The sequence below is a fragment of the Hemicordylus capensis genome, chromosome 6 (genome assembly GCF_027244095.1).
Source record: "Hemicordylus capensis ecotype Gifberg chromosome 6, rHemCap1.1.pri, whole genome shotgun sequence".
Lineage (NCBI taxonomy): Eukaryota > Metazoa > Chordata > Lepidosauria > Squamata > Cordylidae > Hemicordylus > Hemicordylus capensis.
In genome coordinates, this window is record NC_069662.1 from 36630189 (window position 1) to 36644069 (window position 13881).

The following is a 13881-nucleotide window of genomic DNA, read 5'->3' on the forward strand; positions in this document are numbered from 1 at the left end:
TCCCTCCACCTTTTTTTTTTTTTTGGAAAGCTAATCAGGGAGGTGAACTTTGAATCTTCTCAGTGCAAGTGTGCAGGATTGAATTTTGTCTTATTTGCAGAATTATTTCTGAACATACAGAGCTACCCCAATTTATTAGGATTTAAAGACAATCCAGCATTTAAAGGGCTTTTAAAATGAGTTTCCTGTGATGAAGCAAGTGCATAATTTTTTGGTGGGGAAGGGGGAAATGTTTAATGCTCACTTTAGCAATTTGTGAAGCCACTTCCAAGAAGTTGAGGTGTTTTAGTGCATTATAAACGTAGGACTCAGAAGATACCCCATTTCCTGGTAAACCCTGAACAGTTACTGCGGACAGGGTCTGGGGACGCTGCTGGCTGCTCAAGCCAACGCACAGCAGCGTCGTGCCCCCCCCCCAAATGCTAACATACACAAGCCAGGAAGGAATAAAATGTGTGGCGCACAAACCACCGGCCCCTTGACATTATGCCACTTACAATGGCAGAATCTTGCCTTTTCCCTCCTCGCAGAGGCCACACCATGGAGCTGAGGTGGCTGTGGGAGCCGCCACTGCATCCTCTGCCTCCACCACCACTGTCCTCCTCTGGCTCCATCTGCAGATCTCAATGGAAGTCTTGTAAGAGGGGACTTTGGATGAGACTCGGTTTGAGTTTTCCAAAAGACTTCAGATTAGACCTGCAGCTGGAGCTGGAGGAGGCCTAGCCTGGGGCGGGGGGAGGCGGTGGCCCGGCCGGAGAGAGGGGGAATCCAGGACCTTGGCAGGCAGTTGGGTAGCGGTGACAGGATCAGCAGCGTGGCAGGACTGCATACCTGTCAGAAACTGCTGTGCAGGGGGCTGACATTTTGTGTGTGCACACGCACTCATCTTGGAGGGAGCAGTGCATGAAACAGCTGAATGTGTTGGATGCAATCCATATTTGACTGCTGAGGTTAAAAGACAGGAGGTTTTGAGCCACGTTGTCGGCTGCTGGTTTGGAACACTGTTTAAAATGCAGCACAAATATATTGTGGATTTGTTTAGCTCAGTGTTCTAAAACTTGCTTCTGATGAAGTGATTAACAAAGAGTTTTCCCAGCTTTCCCCCTGTAGTTACACAGATAGCTTGAGAACGAACTAGCTGTCGTCTGCTTTACATTAGTCCCCCTGCCCTGTCTCCTCCCTTCAAATTGATCTGCAGTCTTAAAACTTCAATATTGGTTTTTGTCTATTTTTTAAAGCTTTGGTTTTTCCTTTTGCTGCTGTTACTTGTTCTGGCTTAACAAGCTTTAAAAATTCTATGTGTAGTACTCCTGATTTAAGGGAGTCTAAATTTTTGTTTGCTTATGTTTTGTCACAACCAGAATAGTGTATTTACTTCATTGCTCCAATGAAATTTTCATTGCTGCTTTCTCCTTTGCTACTGTGCAGGGCTGTTTCCAAAAAGGAAATTTATAAAATGAAGAGACAGCTGAACAATTCAGATGTCTGAACACTAGATTCTGAATTCAAAGCACCCTCTCCCCACACAGTGTCAGTGGAGCAGTGGCAATGTATTCCTTTTCTTATTCTTCTAAAGATATGGATGTTCCAGTAAAAGAAGGGTTGTGGCTTTAAAGAGAGAGTTTGAACCAGAATACTGATCTGGAGGTGCTGTGATATATGGTTTGTACACTGCATAATGTGTGTGATATGGTATGTTTGCATATCCATCAGGATTATGTTTTCTTCCCTTGCCCCAAACACACTTTAGGCTAAAAAACATTTAGAAAACTTAAGGTGCTTAGATGACAGATTATCTGGGTTTGTTCTGCCCTGCATACTATTGGCCAGTTCCCTCAATTACACTGATGTCAGATTTAAAAAAACACCACTGAGATTCTGGCGGTGCATGTGCTCCCCTGGAGCGTGTCATGTTAACTCAGGATTTTTCTGGCAATCCCCAGTTTGTGCTGCGACCAGCCAAGATCTGGTAATCTGTTGGCTTGCCAATCTCAGTTAAATGGTGATTAGTGGAAAAAATCCTGTGTTCACATGACACACTCTGCAGAAGCACATGCACTGCCGGGATCCCAGATTTTTGTTTACCAGAGATCGGAATAATTATGAGAACCAGCCCTATATGTATCTTATTTGGTGGGTAGGGGAGAACTCTGTTGTCACAAGCTTTGGCTAATAATTGTAGGTAGGTACTTGTGCCTAGCTGAGAAAGTGACGAGAGTCTCTCTTAATCCAGTGATTCAGTCTTGCTGAGGATTCAGCTGAGTTTCCTGATGTACAGTAGAAAGTGCAAACCCTCTTATTGAATGTAATGAAGGGGTATATTTTTGACAATGTAGACATCTTGGTCTAGTTCAATTCACAGCAAGCTGTTCTGATGTTAATTATCAATTCGAATTGAACAGGGAGGAGAGCTGGTCTTGTGTTAAAGGTAAAGTGTGCCGTCAAGTCGATTTCGACTCCTGGCACCCACAGAGCTCTGTGGTTTTCTTTGGTAGAATACAAGAGGGGTTTACCATTGCCTCCTCCCACATAGTATGAGATGATGCCTTTCAGCATCTTCCTATATCGCTGCTGCCAGCAGGGGTTCAAACCAGCAACCTTCTGCTTATGTTAGCAAGCATGAATTGTCCCCTTTGCTAAGCAGAGACTGCCCTGGTTGCATTTGAATGGGAGACTACATGTCAGTGCTGTGCTATAAGATATTTCCCTTAAGGAATGGGGCTGCTCTGGGAAGAGCACCTGAATGCTTGCATGCAGAAGGTTTCAAGTTCCCTCCGCTGGCATCTCCAAGTTAGGGCTGAGAGAGACTTTAGGATGTGCACAGAACCGGGCAGGAGCGGTTCGAAGGTGGGGGCTGTGTATCTTTAAGGGTGGGGGAGGGTGCACTTACCCCTCCCTCGGCTTTCCCCCCCACTGGCGCTCCATTTTCTTAAAGTCCATCGGGGCAGCAGCGTACCACCCTGCTGCCCCATTGCCCCCTTTACCAGAAGTATGCAACACACCTGCGCATGTGCACATCTGTGCACCTCCCTAGAGAGAGACTCCTGCCTGCAACCTTGGAGAAGCCGTTGCCAGTCAGTGGCAGTGACAATACTGAACTAGATGGACCAATGGTCTGTCTTGGTGTATGGCAGTTTCCTATGTTTCTATGAACCCATGATTTGGGATAGTTGAGAGAGCAGGAAGGCATCTGTCCAGAGTTCCTAAGTGAGATTCTTCACCACCATAAATGCTGTGGTTCACTTCATTGTCAAGATTAACATGGAACCTGGTTATGTGTAAGTTCCGCATATGCTGATAGAACTATGTTTGAACTTAGCCTAAGCATTGGGATCAGTCTTAAAGGCGTCTTTGATCAGCTCTCAACTTCATGACTATATCCGCTACTTATTCTAACATGGGTCAGAGCAGTAATGTAGGATGAGTACTACATTGTCAGGCTGATGTTATAGTAATAGCATTAATAAAAAGTGAAGCCTCAGTTCCATACAGTAAAACCATATATGGAGCTAACTGGACAATGATGATGACAAAATTGAATATAACTGTTCTCCTTAGTATTCAAGTGACTACTACTATCAGTTCTCCAGATAAAATATCTCATGATGATCTCATGCACTTCCAGCTTCTGGTTTTACACATGAGTATTCTGTGATTTGGATGATTTAATTCTGATTATAATTGCTAAGTTTAAATAAGTGTTGAATTGGGGAAATTTGTGACTTCTGATTGTATTGCTTTATGCATGCATTTACACTATAACAGTTTTTTAAAGCTTAACCTTCATATTCCAATAAAACCCGAACCTTTTAAATAGTCTGTGTTGAGTATAATGATGGTTGATAGTTTTGTAGAAACTATATCTTGGGATCCAAAATAGACTGCCATTTTACAATACTTGTGTTCAGCCATCAGAAGCTGGTCAAGCAAAATCAATGGTGACAATCTTTACTTTGTTTACCATAATATTTCTTCCCTTGCTCCATGTGAGGTCGATTAGTTCCAGTCTTGCAGATGGAAAACTGAGTGTGAACGATAGTGATTTCCCAGCCTGAACTTGAGTTCTGATTCATTTAGGACATATTTCCATACATTAACCACTATACTAAACTATTGTGTGACTGTTGTATTCTATAGCTTATATTTGTGTCATTCTTTGGGTTTATCATTATTACAGCTACATTCACATGAGCAGCATTAGGGAAATTGGGTATGATAGGAGGCTATGTCTGTGTCAATAATGTGGAGATACTTATTGGTTCTGCTTTCTACAGTGAAATGCCCACATTTTCTGTGATGGCCAGAAGCACTTTTGGTACAAAAACACAGTTCTCACATAGAGGAATAGTTCAGGAGTAAAAGTATGTACTCTCGGCCCCTCCTCACTTTCTACTTAATAGTTTCTGAATTGTTTTCAGAACTACTTAGGGTTTCAAAAGTGTTGGGAACGTAAAACAAGTTTGTTAAACTGAAGCAAATGTTCACATGAACATGGCTTAAACTGCACAACTTAGGCCCTCTTTGCAGATGTTGGACTACAACTTCCATCATTCCTGATTACTGTGGCTGGAGATGATGGGAGATGTAGTCCAACAACAGCTGGAGGACCAAAGTTGTGCAGCCCTGGCTTAAACTGTGGGCCTGTGGAGTTGAGATCTGTTAGAATCTCCAACACACGCTCCTCCCTCCTCCCCATGCCACGTGGAGGTGGATGTTTCCAGTGCCAGACAGTAGTTGCTATTCCTGGCGTGTGGGGGACACCTTTGTATTGGATTTAGTAGTTGTGTGGCGAGGCCAGGAAGACGCACACAGGATGCTAGGAAGGCACGTGGAGATGCTCAGGGGGATGCCATGGGGAAGGTGCTAAGAGGAGATAAAGTTCCCAGGTCTCCCCTCACAGCATCCACCTCCATATGCCATGAGGATGGAGGGTAGCAAGTATTGGAGTTGCTGACAGATTTCAACTGCACAGGCCTGCTAGACTGTATTAGTTCTAGACTTGAAGAATAGTGCCATAAAGGGCTTCTTTAAAATAATAGCTATGTGGCTATTCACCAGTGCATATTTGGTGGCATGCTGTTTTGCTGTTAACTATTAATAACTTGAGGGAGGAGTGGTTTCTTGTCTTAGGCAGCATCAGAATTGCACAGGCATTGTATTTGCGTGTGTTTCAGATGCAGTTAAGACATCCTGGAGTCTGTGCACATATGGAAGGTGGGAAGCTTGTGGTTTTGAAGAGCTATTTGAGGCTTTAGACAGCCCTGCACACTCTTGGTGGTGGAAGACTTGTTGCCTTAATATCTAGATTTTTGCAATGGACTGCAAAAAAAGTATCTGCAGAGAGAATTAGCTATGGAGTTTTTGCCTGTGTTATTCATTTAATTAACCAAAAGTCACCAATTTGAGGGGGAGTTTGTAAAATCCAAAAGTTTTGACAGGCTTTTTTCTTTTTGAATGACCCTTGCTCCAGATTGCCATGGACTTTTAAAGTATATTTAAATAAACATGAGCCTGAAAGACCTAAGTTTGAAATGGAATCTCATGTGCATGAGAGAGAGGGGATGAAGTTGGTTACAGCTCAGGTAGAATGGAGAACAGGTTTTGCCTGATGGAAACCAGAGGGGCCTGTTGAGTTCAAGAATTACAGAAATAAACTTCTTCAGAGGAATTTGGCTTTCAGCCATAGGTGAAGGTGCAAACTTGTTGCTCTGGGCAATCAAAGTGAGGTAACCTCCCAATATTGCATCATTACATGCTCGTCCATGTTGGGCTGTGACTTTGTTTAAATACTGGGTGTGGTACTATTAACACCAGAATTTCGATTGGATGAATTGGCTTCAGTGGCAGTTGTGAAGTATCCTTAATAAGTGTGTCCCAGGAGAGTAGAAAACCTAGCTTCAGCTCTTGACCATTAAACTTAAGTGTGGCATATGCTGCATGATAACCTTGTTTGAAAGGTTATAAACTTTGCACTTGATGGAGGAAAATGCAGGTCACTTGATGGGACCTGTCCCCAAAGGGGTCCTCACTGGATGTGGGGAAAAAAAAACTGAACCTTAATTCAGATAAGAGGGAACTGCTGTTAGGGAATCGGTTGATCTTGGATTAAGTGCCTGGCCTGCACCTGGCCTGGTATGAAGTTAGTCTCCCTGAAGTTGCAGGTTTGCAACTTGGAGATGCTCCTTGATCTGGTGGTGTTGTTGGAAGCCCAGATGGTGGCAGTGACTTTTGACTCATTGTAGCTGGTGTGCCAGGGATCTCTAGGGAGTTCCATAGTTAATGAATTGTATTGCACATTTAGTCTTATCACTAATTTTCCCATTGTGGAGGGGGGAATTGCTGATGGACACTGTCCCCTCAAACGTTTTTGCTGTCACGTTGAAATAAGATGTTCTAGTTTTTTCCTCCTAGTATCTGGTTTTTCAGTGAAGATTTTTTTTTTTAGTGTTGGCAAATGCTTACCTATTTTCTATTTAAAATTATCAAAACACTTTGTAAAAATGCATCAGACTTTTAAAAACATTTGAATATATACTTTTGCCATGTAGCTTTTGTCTTGCACCTTAATATATGCATTATCTTCCATGATGTCCCACTTTCCTCCTGCTGTCAGTGCTGAATAAGTCTCAAAATCCCCCAAACCATCTATGGAATTTAGAGTGCATTTAGGACAAAGGCTTGACCTCATGTTAGCTTGTTTAGCTTGCATGACATGACTAAATAATTATGCGTTCAAGATGTAGAGGTTAGAGGAAATTAGGATGGATTTATAGAATGTAGAGGAATTAGTGGAGATATTTGGCTCTCTTCTGCCCTTGCCCACAAAATCCAGAATCTTGCAGGCAGGCAAGCATGCTGCTTAGCTGCAGGAGATCCCCAGTTAGACATACAGTTGTGGAGATCCATTTTGCAATAGCTGTCAGTTGCCAACCCAGTGCTACCTGTTGCCAGTGTGGAGCTCTTGTGTTATGAGCCCTCACATCAGATATGATACATTCCCTTTAGAGGTACATCTGGGAAGCAGGGCTGCTTCTGCATCAGTTTTGCAGGATGAGCTAGCTGACTTCCAAAGTGGGAAGCCTGGGTTGGTTTCAAAGTTACTGTAAAGGACTATCTTCCTCAGGGCTTCTGCTAAAGCCACATAAGACAAGTTCCTGTTTTAGAGGGGAATGTGTGGCAAATATTTATTTAAGCCTCAGTAGCTGACACTCAGAGTAACATTGCACATGCTGAAAAATGTTCTGTGTGCGCAATGGGAAGGGGCGATCTCTTGCCAATCTCCACTTCTCACTGCAACTGCCTGTGCCTCCTACAGATAGGGTCCCACAACCCTCAGAGACACATTTTCAGGAGGCCAAGGCATCTGCAGCAGGAAGGGGAGAGTGGCAAAAATGGGCCCCTCCCCCACTGTGCACAGGAAATGGTCTGGATGTCAGCCAGTGTGTGCCAATACAACACAGCTCTATTAGAGTTGACAAAACTGTATGAGCTGGTAATGCTTTATTTAAAAAAATGTCACTGGTTCAATACAAAGGAATGTGTTCCCTGTTCTCACTTTAAACACAGTGTGTTTGGGGTTGCGCAACTGCAATAGAAAATCACCTTGTATTGAGCATATGTTTAAAAAGGCCTTCAGAAGGGATTCATTAGAGGGTGCTGTGAATTCTCCAGAAATGATTCCTCTACAGAATTCTAAATATCTCAGTTCTAGACACTTGACAAGTATTGAGGATAATGTCCTTCGATTCAAAGAAGTTGCTCACTAGAAACGTTTTGCATTAACAATTTCCTCTTCCTTCTCAGTTCTGGCATAAAGCATGTTTCCACTGCGATGTCTGCAAGATGACCCTCAACATGAAAAACTACAAGGGCTATGAGAAGAAGCCATACTGCAATGCGTAAGTTGCTCATACTCTCACCATTTTGCCTTCTCATTTTGTAGAGCTTGATGTGAAAAGCATTTTGCAGGCGTTAGTGTGATTGAGTTGTTGGACTTCCTCAGCAGAGAAGAGATGTGAGGGAGAAGCTGGACTAATACCTGTTTGGTCCATTGATATCCTTCCAAAGTAGTCTGTCACTGAGAATAGAATTTCTCTGCTTTTGAATATGGAGTTAATGGCAAACAACAAAGTGATATGTTTTCTGTTCCAGAATGTATATAGTATAAACTTAAATGGGTGATACTGTATTTACCCAAATCCAAGATGCCTCTGAATTCAAGATGACCCCCTTAAAAATACTCAGGGGTTTACATAATTTTTCAGATCCAGTTCTCAAATGAGTACCAGCAGAAATGGTTTGGTACTCACATTGCTACTTTACGTGTACCAACAGAGCAGCACTACGGCAGCCAGCCGGCGCACACATGGCCTCTGCATATGTGTGGATGTCATTTGTGTGGTCAGGATGCCTTCCTTGGCTGGTAACCAGTGTTCCCTCCAATTTTTATAATTAGTGTGTGGAAAGAGTTTTGTCCTGGGTGACAGCATCAACGCCGTGTGTGCACATAACTCACTCTCTCCCTCTCTCTCTCACAAACACACACACACACACACCAGTTAATGAGTATTGTGAAGCATGGTGTGTAAAAATTTTCTAACCCTTTCCCCCCCTGCCTGGGGGACCCAACAGGGGCACTGCCGCCTCCCATCCTCCTCCTTCCTGTCCTCTGGCTGCTCTGTTGCGCATCTCACAAGAGATGTGCAGCCGGAACTGAAGGAGGAAGAGACCCTGGTAGGAGAAGGTGCAGCAGCGACCTGGCCAGGGAGAGGGGGAAAGCTAGGCAATGTTTCTCAGTCAGGGAGGTGGGGAAACGGGGTGCCAGGCTGTTGGGCAGCAGTGGCGGGCGTAACAGAGACTGTGTGCCTGCTGTGCAGGGGCCTGGAATTTGGTGCGTACGCACGCATCTTAGAGGGAACAGTGCTGGAAACTGTCACAGTTTACTAGTAGCTGGAATGGTTGCTTAGTATCCTCCCTCCTGCACTGCCGTGAGTACTATACTTCCACTGTTTCTCCTCACCATCAAATTTGGATTGTCTGTTCAGTCTCATTTCTCTGTAACAAAGTTGGGCAATAGTGCAGACTCCATTTTTATTCATTTGGAAAAGAACCTGAGTGCTGGTGAAGGGGAAGATAGAGCCTAGAGAGCCAGTATGGTATAGTGGTTAGTGTCGGACTAAGACCAGGAAGACTTGAGTTCAAGTCCCCGTTCAGCCCTGAAACACACTGGTTGATACATGGCCAGTCATGTATCTCTCAGCCTATCCTACCTCACAGGGTTGTTGTGAGGATAAACATAACCATGTACACCACTCTGGGCTCCTTGAAGGAAGAGCGGGATATAAATGAGTAAAAAGCAGCAGGGGTTGCCTTGAATAAAAAAGAATTAAGTGCCTACACATGGGATAGAACTACAGGAGAGGTTTCAGAGGTACCCAAGGAATATTTTCCTGTACCCAATTTTACACACACAGAATTTGGCATAAAACATTCATTAGCTTTTTTTTTTTTTAAAGAGCAAGGTTTGTTTACTATCTCTGTGTAATAGAAAATAGGATTTTAAAAATGCTTCTAATTAGGTCTGCAGTATCTGATAGAAAAGTGTTTTGGGTTTTTAGAATGTTCTCTTGATCAAGTAGAAGAACTGGAAAGTTTTTAAAAATGTATTTATGAAAAACACAGCTGGTAGGTGCTATCCTAGAACAGGCATTTGCCCTTTTCTCTTTCTCACTCATGAGAGGGAGTGCTACCTCCTGATACGTACGTGTATGCATAAGCTGAACAAGTGTGCTGCTCAGGACTGTTGTTTGTATATAGGGTTTTTTCAGATGCTTATCTCTTAAAGTCTGTATGATTAACAAGCTAAGGTTTCTTTAATTAGGTGGCAGCCTTAATTCTAACTGTCGTGCATGGGGACATAATTGAAAATATGCATGTAGTGCCTATGGAAAAACTCTAGATTTGGAGTTGCCCTTCCTTTAGCCTATGTTCATGTTTCCTTAACCCCATGTTCTTTCCAGAAACCTTGTTGTTTGCCAAAAATGTAGAATTCTGCAGAGCCTCAGATACCAGATTTTAAAATGAAAGTGTGTAAATTGAACAGCTTAAGTCAATTGCCCCCTCCCCCAAAATATATGTTCATTTTGGTAGTGGGGATTGCCACTACCTTTCCAAAATCTTATACCATGAATTCCTAGTGTTGCTCACAAGGCCTTCCTTTCTAAATAGCCTCAACAACAAAAACTGGAATTGCACAATGAATGTCCTATTGCAGTCTGTGGAGTAGGGAGTAAGAAAGGCCACGTTTATGCTGGCAGGAGTGAGCTTGCTTTTGCAAACATGCTTAACACAGGCTTTCCTCTGTCCATGTTCTGGCTTCCTGCCAAGCTACAAGCTAATTTCTCTGTGTGAGCAGTAAGGAGAAGGCTGGGCTTCATCTCTGTTGTCTTGATGCCATATGGTAATCTGAACATAGTTTTCCAGTGGAAGCCTTTGCTGTTTGTGCCCTCTGAGATTTTCCTGTGTTGCACCAGTGAGGGTGGGGTGAATGCAGCATGTTTGCTCTGGGATCTTAAGGGCTTGCTTGTTAGTCCCTTCCGTCAGTTGTGTTGATCTAGGCTGGTGAATGAAGTAGCCCATTTTAGAGCATGAGTGCAGTGCTGGGCCAGGCAGAAGGTAGATTGGGATCTACCGGCAGATATCTGGTGATTCACAGTAGATGGGCAAGCTTTTCTGACTTTTAATAATAATTGCAAGTAAAATTGCAAGTAAAACAAGTTGCTTTGGTAAGAACTAATCTATTTTCCTTTTACTATAATCTTAATTGATAATTTACCATCTTCGCAAGTTAGCCACTTCAGCCTTAAACGTTCACATGTCCTCCATCTTGAATTGGGTTAGATGACATCACCACAAACTATGCCTTTAGGTGTCCTTTTGTGTCAGTCGTTACAACTGCACCAAATTTGGTCCACTAGTTAGCCCACTTGTGCCTCAAATGCTCACGTGTCCACCATCTTGAATAAGAGTGGATTACATCACAAACTATGCCGTTGAGGTGTCCCTATGTGTCCCTTCAGCTGTAGCAAATTTAGTTCAAATCAGGCGGTTTACAAGTTAGCCCACTTGTGCCTTGGATGTTTACATATCCGCCATCTTGAATTGGGGTGGATGATATCATCACAAACTACACCATTGAGGTGTCCCTATGTGTCCCTACAATTGTACCCAATTTGGTTCATATTGGTCTAGGCATTACAAAGTTGATAGGTCGGACACGCACACACAAAATGTCAGTTACTTTCCTTAAGGAAAGTAGGCTAAAAATTTTCCGCAGTTGTCTGAGTTCATCCAATATTCTGGGTTGTATTCCAAATCATGCCTCAGGAGACAGGAAGTAGAATCCAAAACCTTTGCCCAATGTCCGGTAGTTAGGTAGGAGGCACCAGGAAAACCCCAGTTCCTTCCTGTCTCACCTCAGGGTTGGATCGTTTTTTGAGAGAGCTCTGCTATCTAATCATTCAGGCTGGTTTGCTGCTTACCTTTTTCTCCCCCCCCCCTTCCTACTTGGTGGGCAACAATGGTAGGGGAGCTTTTTTGCTGATTGGCTTTTCTTTATCTAAGCTAAACAGTTTGCTTTACAATCAATTAGTCCTTTTGACTCAGCTTGTTTTCTCAGTTTGTTTTACTTTCGGTTTTACCCCTCCCCGCTCCTATGGAGCCTGCTTATACAGGGGACCTCTTGGGAGACTCCCTATCTGCCGAACTCCCCCCTTCCCTCCCCCCTCCGAAAAAGGAATCCAGCAACCCAAACCTTCAAGGTTGCAAACAGTTGCAAACGCTCACGCTTGTCTTCACTGGCTGATTCCAGAGGCGGTGGTTTTGCCCAAAGAGGGGCAGCCTAGAAGGCCAGTTATCTCAAAGGAGAGGGTTCGAAACCCTCCGAATGCTGAGGCAGTTGCAAGAAAATGCAAAACGCCACAGAACAAAAGATCAAGCCTTCGGTGGTAGCGTGCTGGAGCGAACGCCTCTCCTGGCAGGCTGTTTGCCGTCAATGGCTTCTGCAACTTTTACCGCCCGCTCTTCTTAGAGGGCTCCAGGGATTGATATTTATGGCGGTTTGGACTGATCTATGTACGCCCGCGATCACACGGACTGGCATATCATGGGGAGGGGGAACTCAGTTCGCTGGTCACTCCCCCCCCCCATCCCAGCCATCTGCTCTGAATACTGCCGGCCAGCCCAGCCGCTCCTACAGAGGGGAGATTACCTGAGTGTCTCCCAGCTCCTGCAGGGTCTGTGAGTATAATTCCTCTTGCTGAGGATCAACAGGACATGCAGCTTTCCCCTGCTTTTCAATTGTGGCTTAAAGATTGTATATCACTCTGAGTTTGATTTCTCAGTTTAATGTAATGTCCTCTGTTCATCAAAGGGCAATGCTCTAGCTCAATGAGAGGGATCATTCCCCCAAATGAGAGGGGACTTCTTCCATGGCTACCTAGGCATAGGATTCCAAAGACCTGCCTCTCCTACTCCTTCTTCCTACCCCAGCTTTTCTCAAGAGGACCCTAACCTTCCTCTACCCAAATAACAGATACCGCCCCTCCTAAGTCTTTTTCTCCTGTACCACCTTCCCCTACAACACCTCCAGCCTCCACCTTCTCACTCTATGGACTGCTCTTCCTCATCTGATATGGAGGAAGGCGAACTATCACAGGAAAAGACCTCCCCCCAACAGACTAGTTCCTTCAGACCTTGCATTCATTCATGCATTCGTTTTCTATTTCATCCCTCCAAAAGGGCCCAGTGTGGTTTACACAGAGATATAGCAAATAAATAAGATGCATCTGGAGAGGAGAGCTGGTGTTGTGGCGGCTGGCATGGATTTTCCCCTTTGCTAAGCAGGGCCTGCCCTGGTTTGCATTTGAATGGGAGACTACTTCATTTATTTAGTTGAGGGGCTTATATATTCAGACTTGATGTCTTATTGGCTAAGACACAGTGGACTATCAAGGACTTCTCCAGAGTCCATTTCCAGGCTTAGATAATACAGTCCCATTCCATATTTTTAAAAACTAACAAACAAACCTGTATACTTTACATGGATGTTATAGCCTCATTAGTGTCTTCCATCGTAGATGCCCCCAGTGGCACGATTGGTTTCAGATACCCCCTAGAATAACAGGGGACGTAGAACTGAAGAGCGTAGAAGGTAAGAAATTAGACTTTGCATGACTCAAGGCTCATGGGGCTGCTGCATTGGTTGTAAAGGCAGCCACAGACATCCCCATCTTCACAAGGGCCTTGGTGTTGGGGCTAGGAGCTGATATAGCTTGTCCCACCAAGAACAAACAATATACACTAGGTATTATAAGATATGAAGGCAACAGCCTTCGTGGCTGTCTCTAGCCAGGAATGTATCCTGCACACATCTAGCTCTATGGCAGCAGGGGTAGTTACGAAGCCCTGCCTCAGGTTACATGGATGGAAAGTGGACCACTAATCCTAACGCTGGCATATTTTCCATTCTCCTGGGCCAGACTCTTCGGGGATTCCCTCCGGACCCTGTATTGGTTGAGTCTAGGGACAAAAGGGAAAGAAAAAGAAACAAACAAAAACAAACATTACTGGTAGCCAGACAGTAGTACAACCGCCGGGCAAGTGTTTTCATTGAGCAATTTTCGTCCCTCCAGAGTCCTCCAAAGATACTCAGTCAACTCCCCTGAGAGCTCTGACCCTTCGGTAACATTTCCAGGGCGTTAGCAGGGCCAGCAACAACTATGCTTCTGAGGAAACAGGAACCAGGCCCAGGGACTACCCTTCAGATCTGGATTCCTACATGGAAGGAAACAGTGACTCCTTCCTGCCGGAGGCTGGCTTCCA

General features: G+C 44.2%; 1 protein-coding gene across 6 annotated transcripts in view; it reads left to right on the forward strand.

Annotated features, from left to right (window-relative positions):
• The window catches only part of LASP1 (LIM and SH3 protein 1), a 66748-nt gene that overhangs the window by 4126 nt on the left and 48741 nt on the right, over nt 1–13881 (forward strand). For all 6 annotated transcript variants that reach the window (XM_053259243.1, XM_053259242.1, XM_053259248.1 and 3 more), the window contains one exon: nt 7804–7898. Coding sequence is in view for 3 of the 6 variants with exons in the window: in XM_053259242.1 (XP_053115217.1) it covers nt 7804–7898 (95 nt within the window). In the remaining 3 variants the exon portion in view is untranslated. The remainder of the gene's footprint in view (nt 1–7803; nt 7899–13881) is intronic.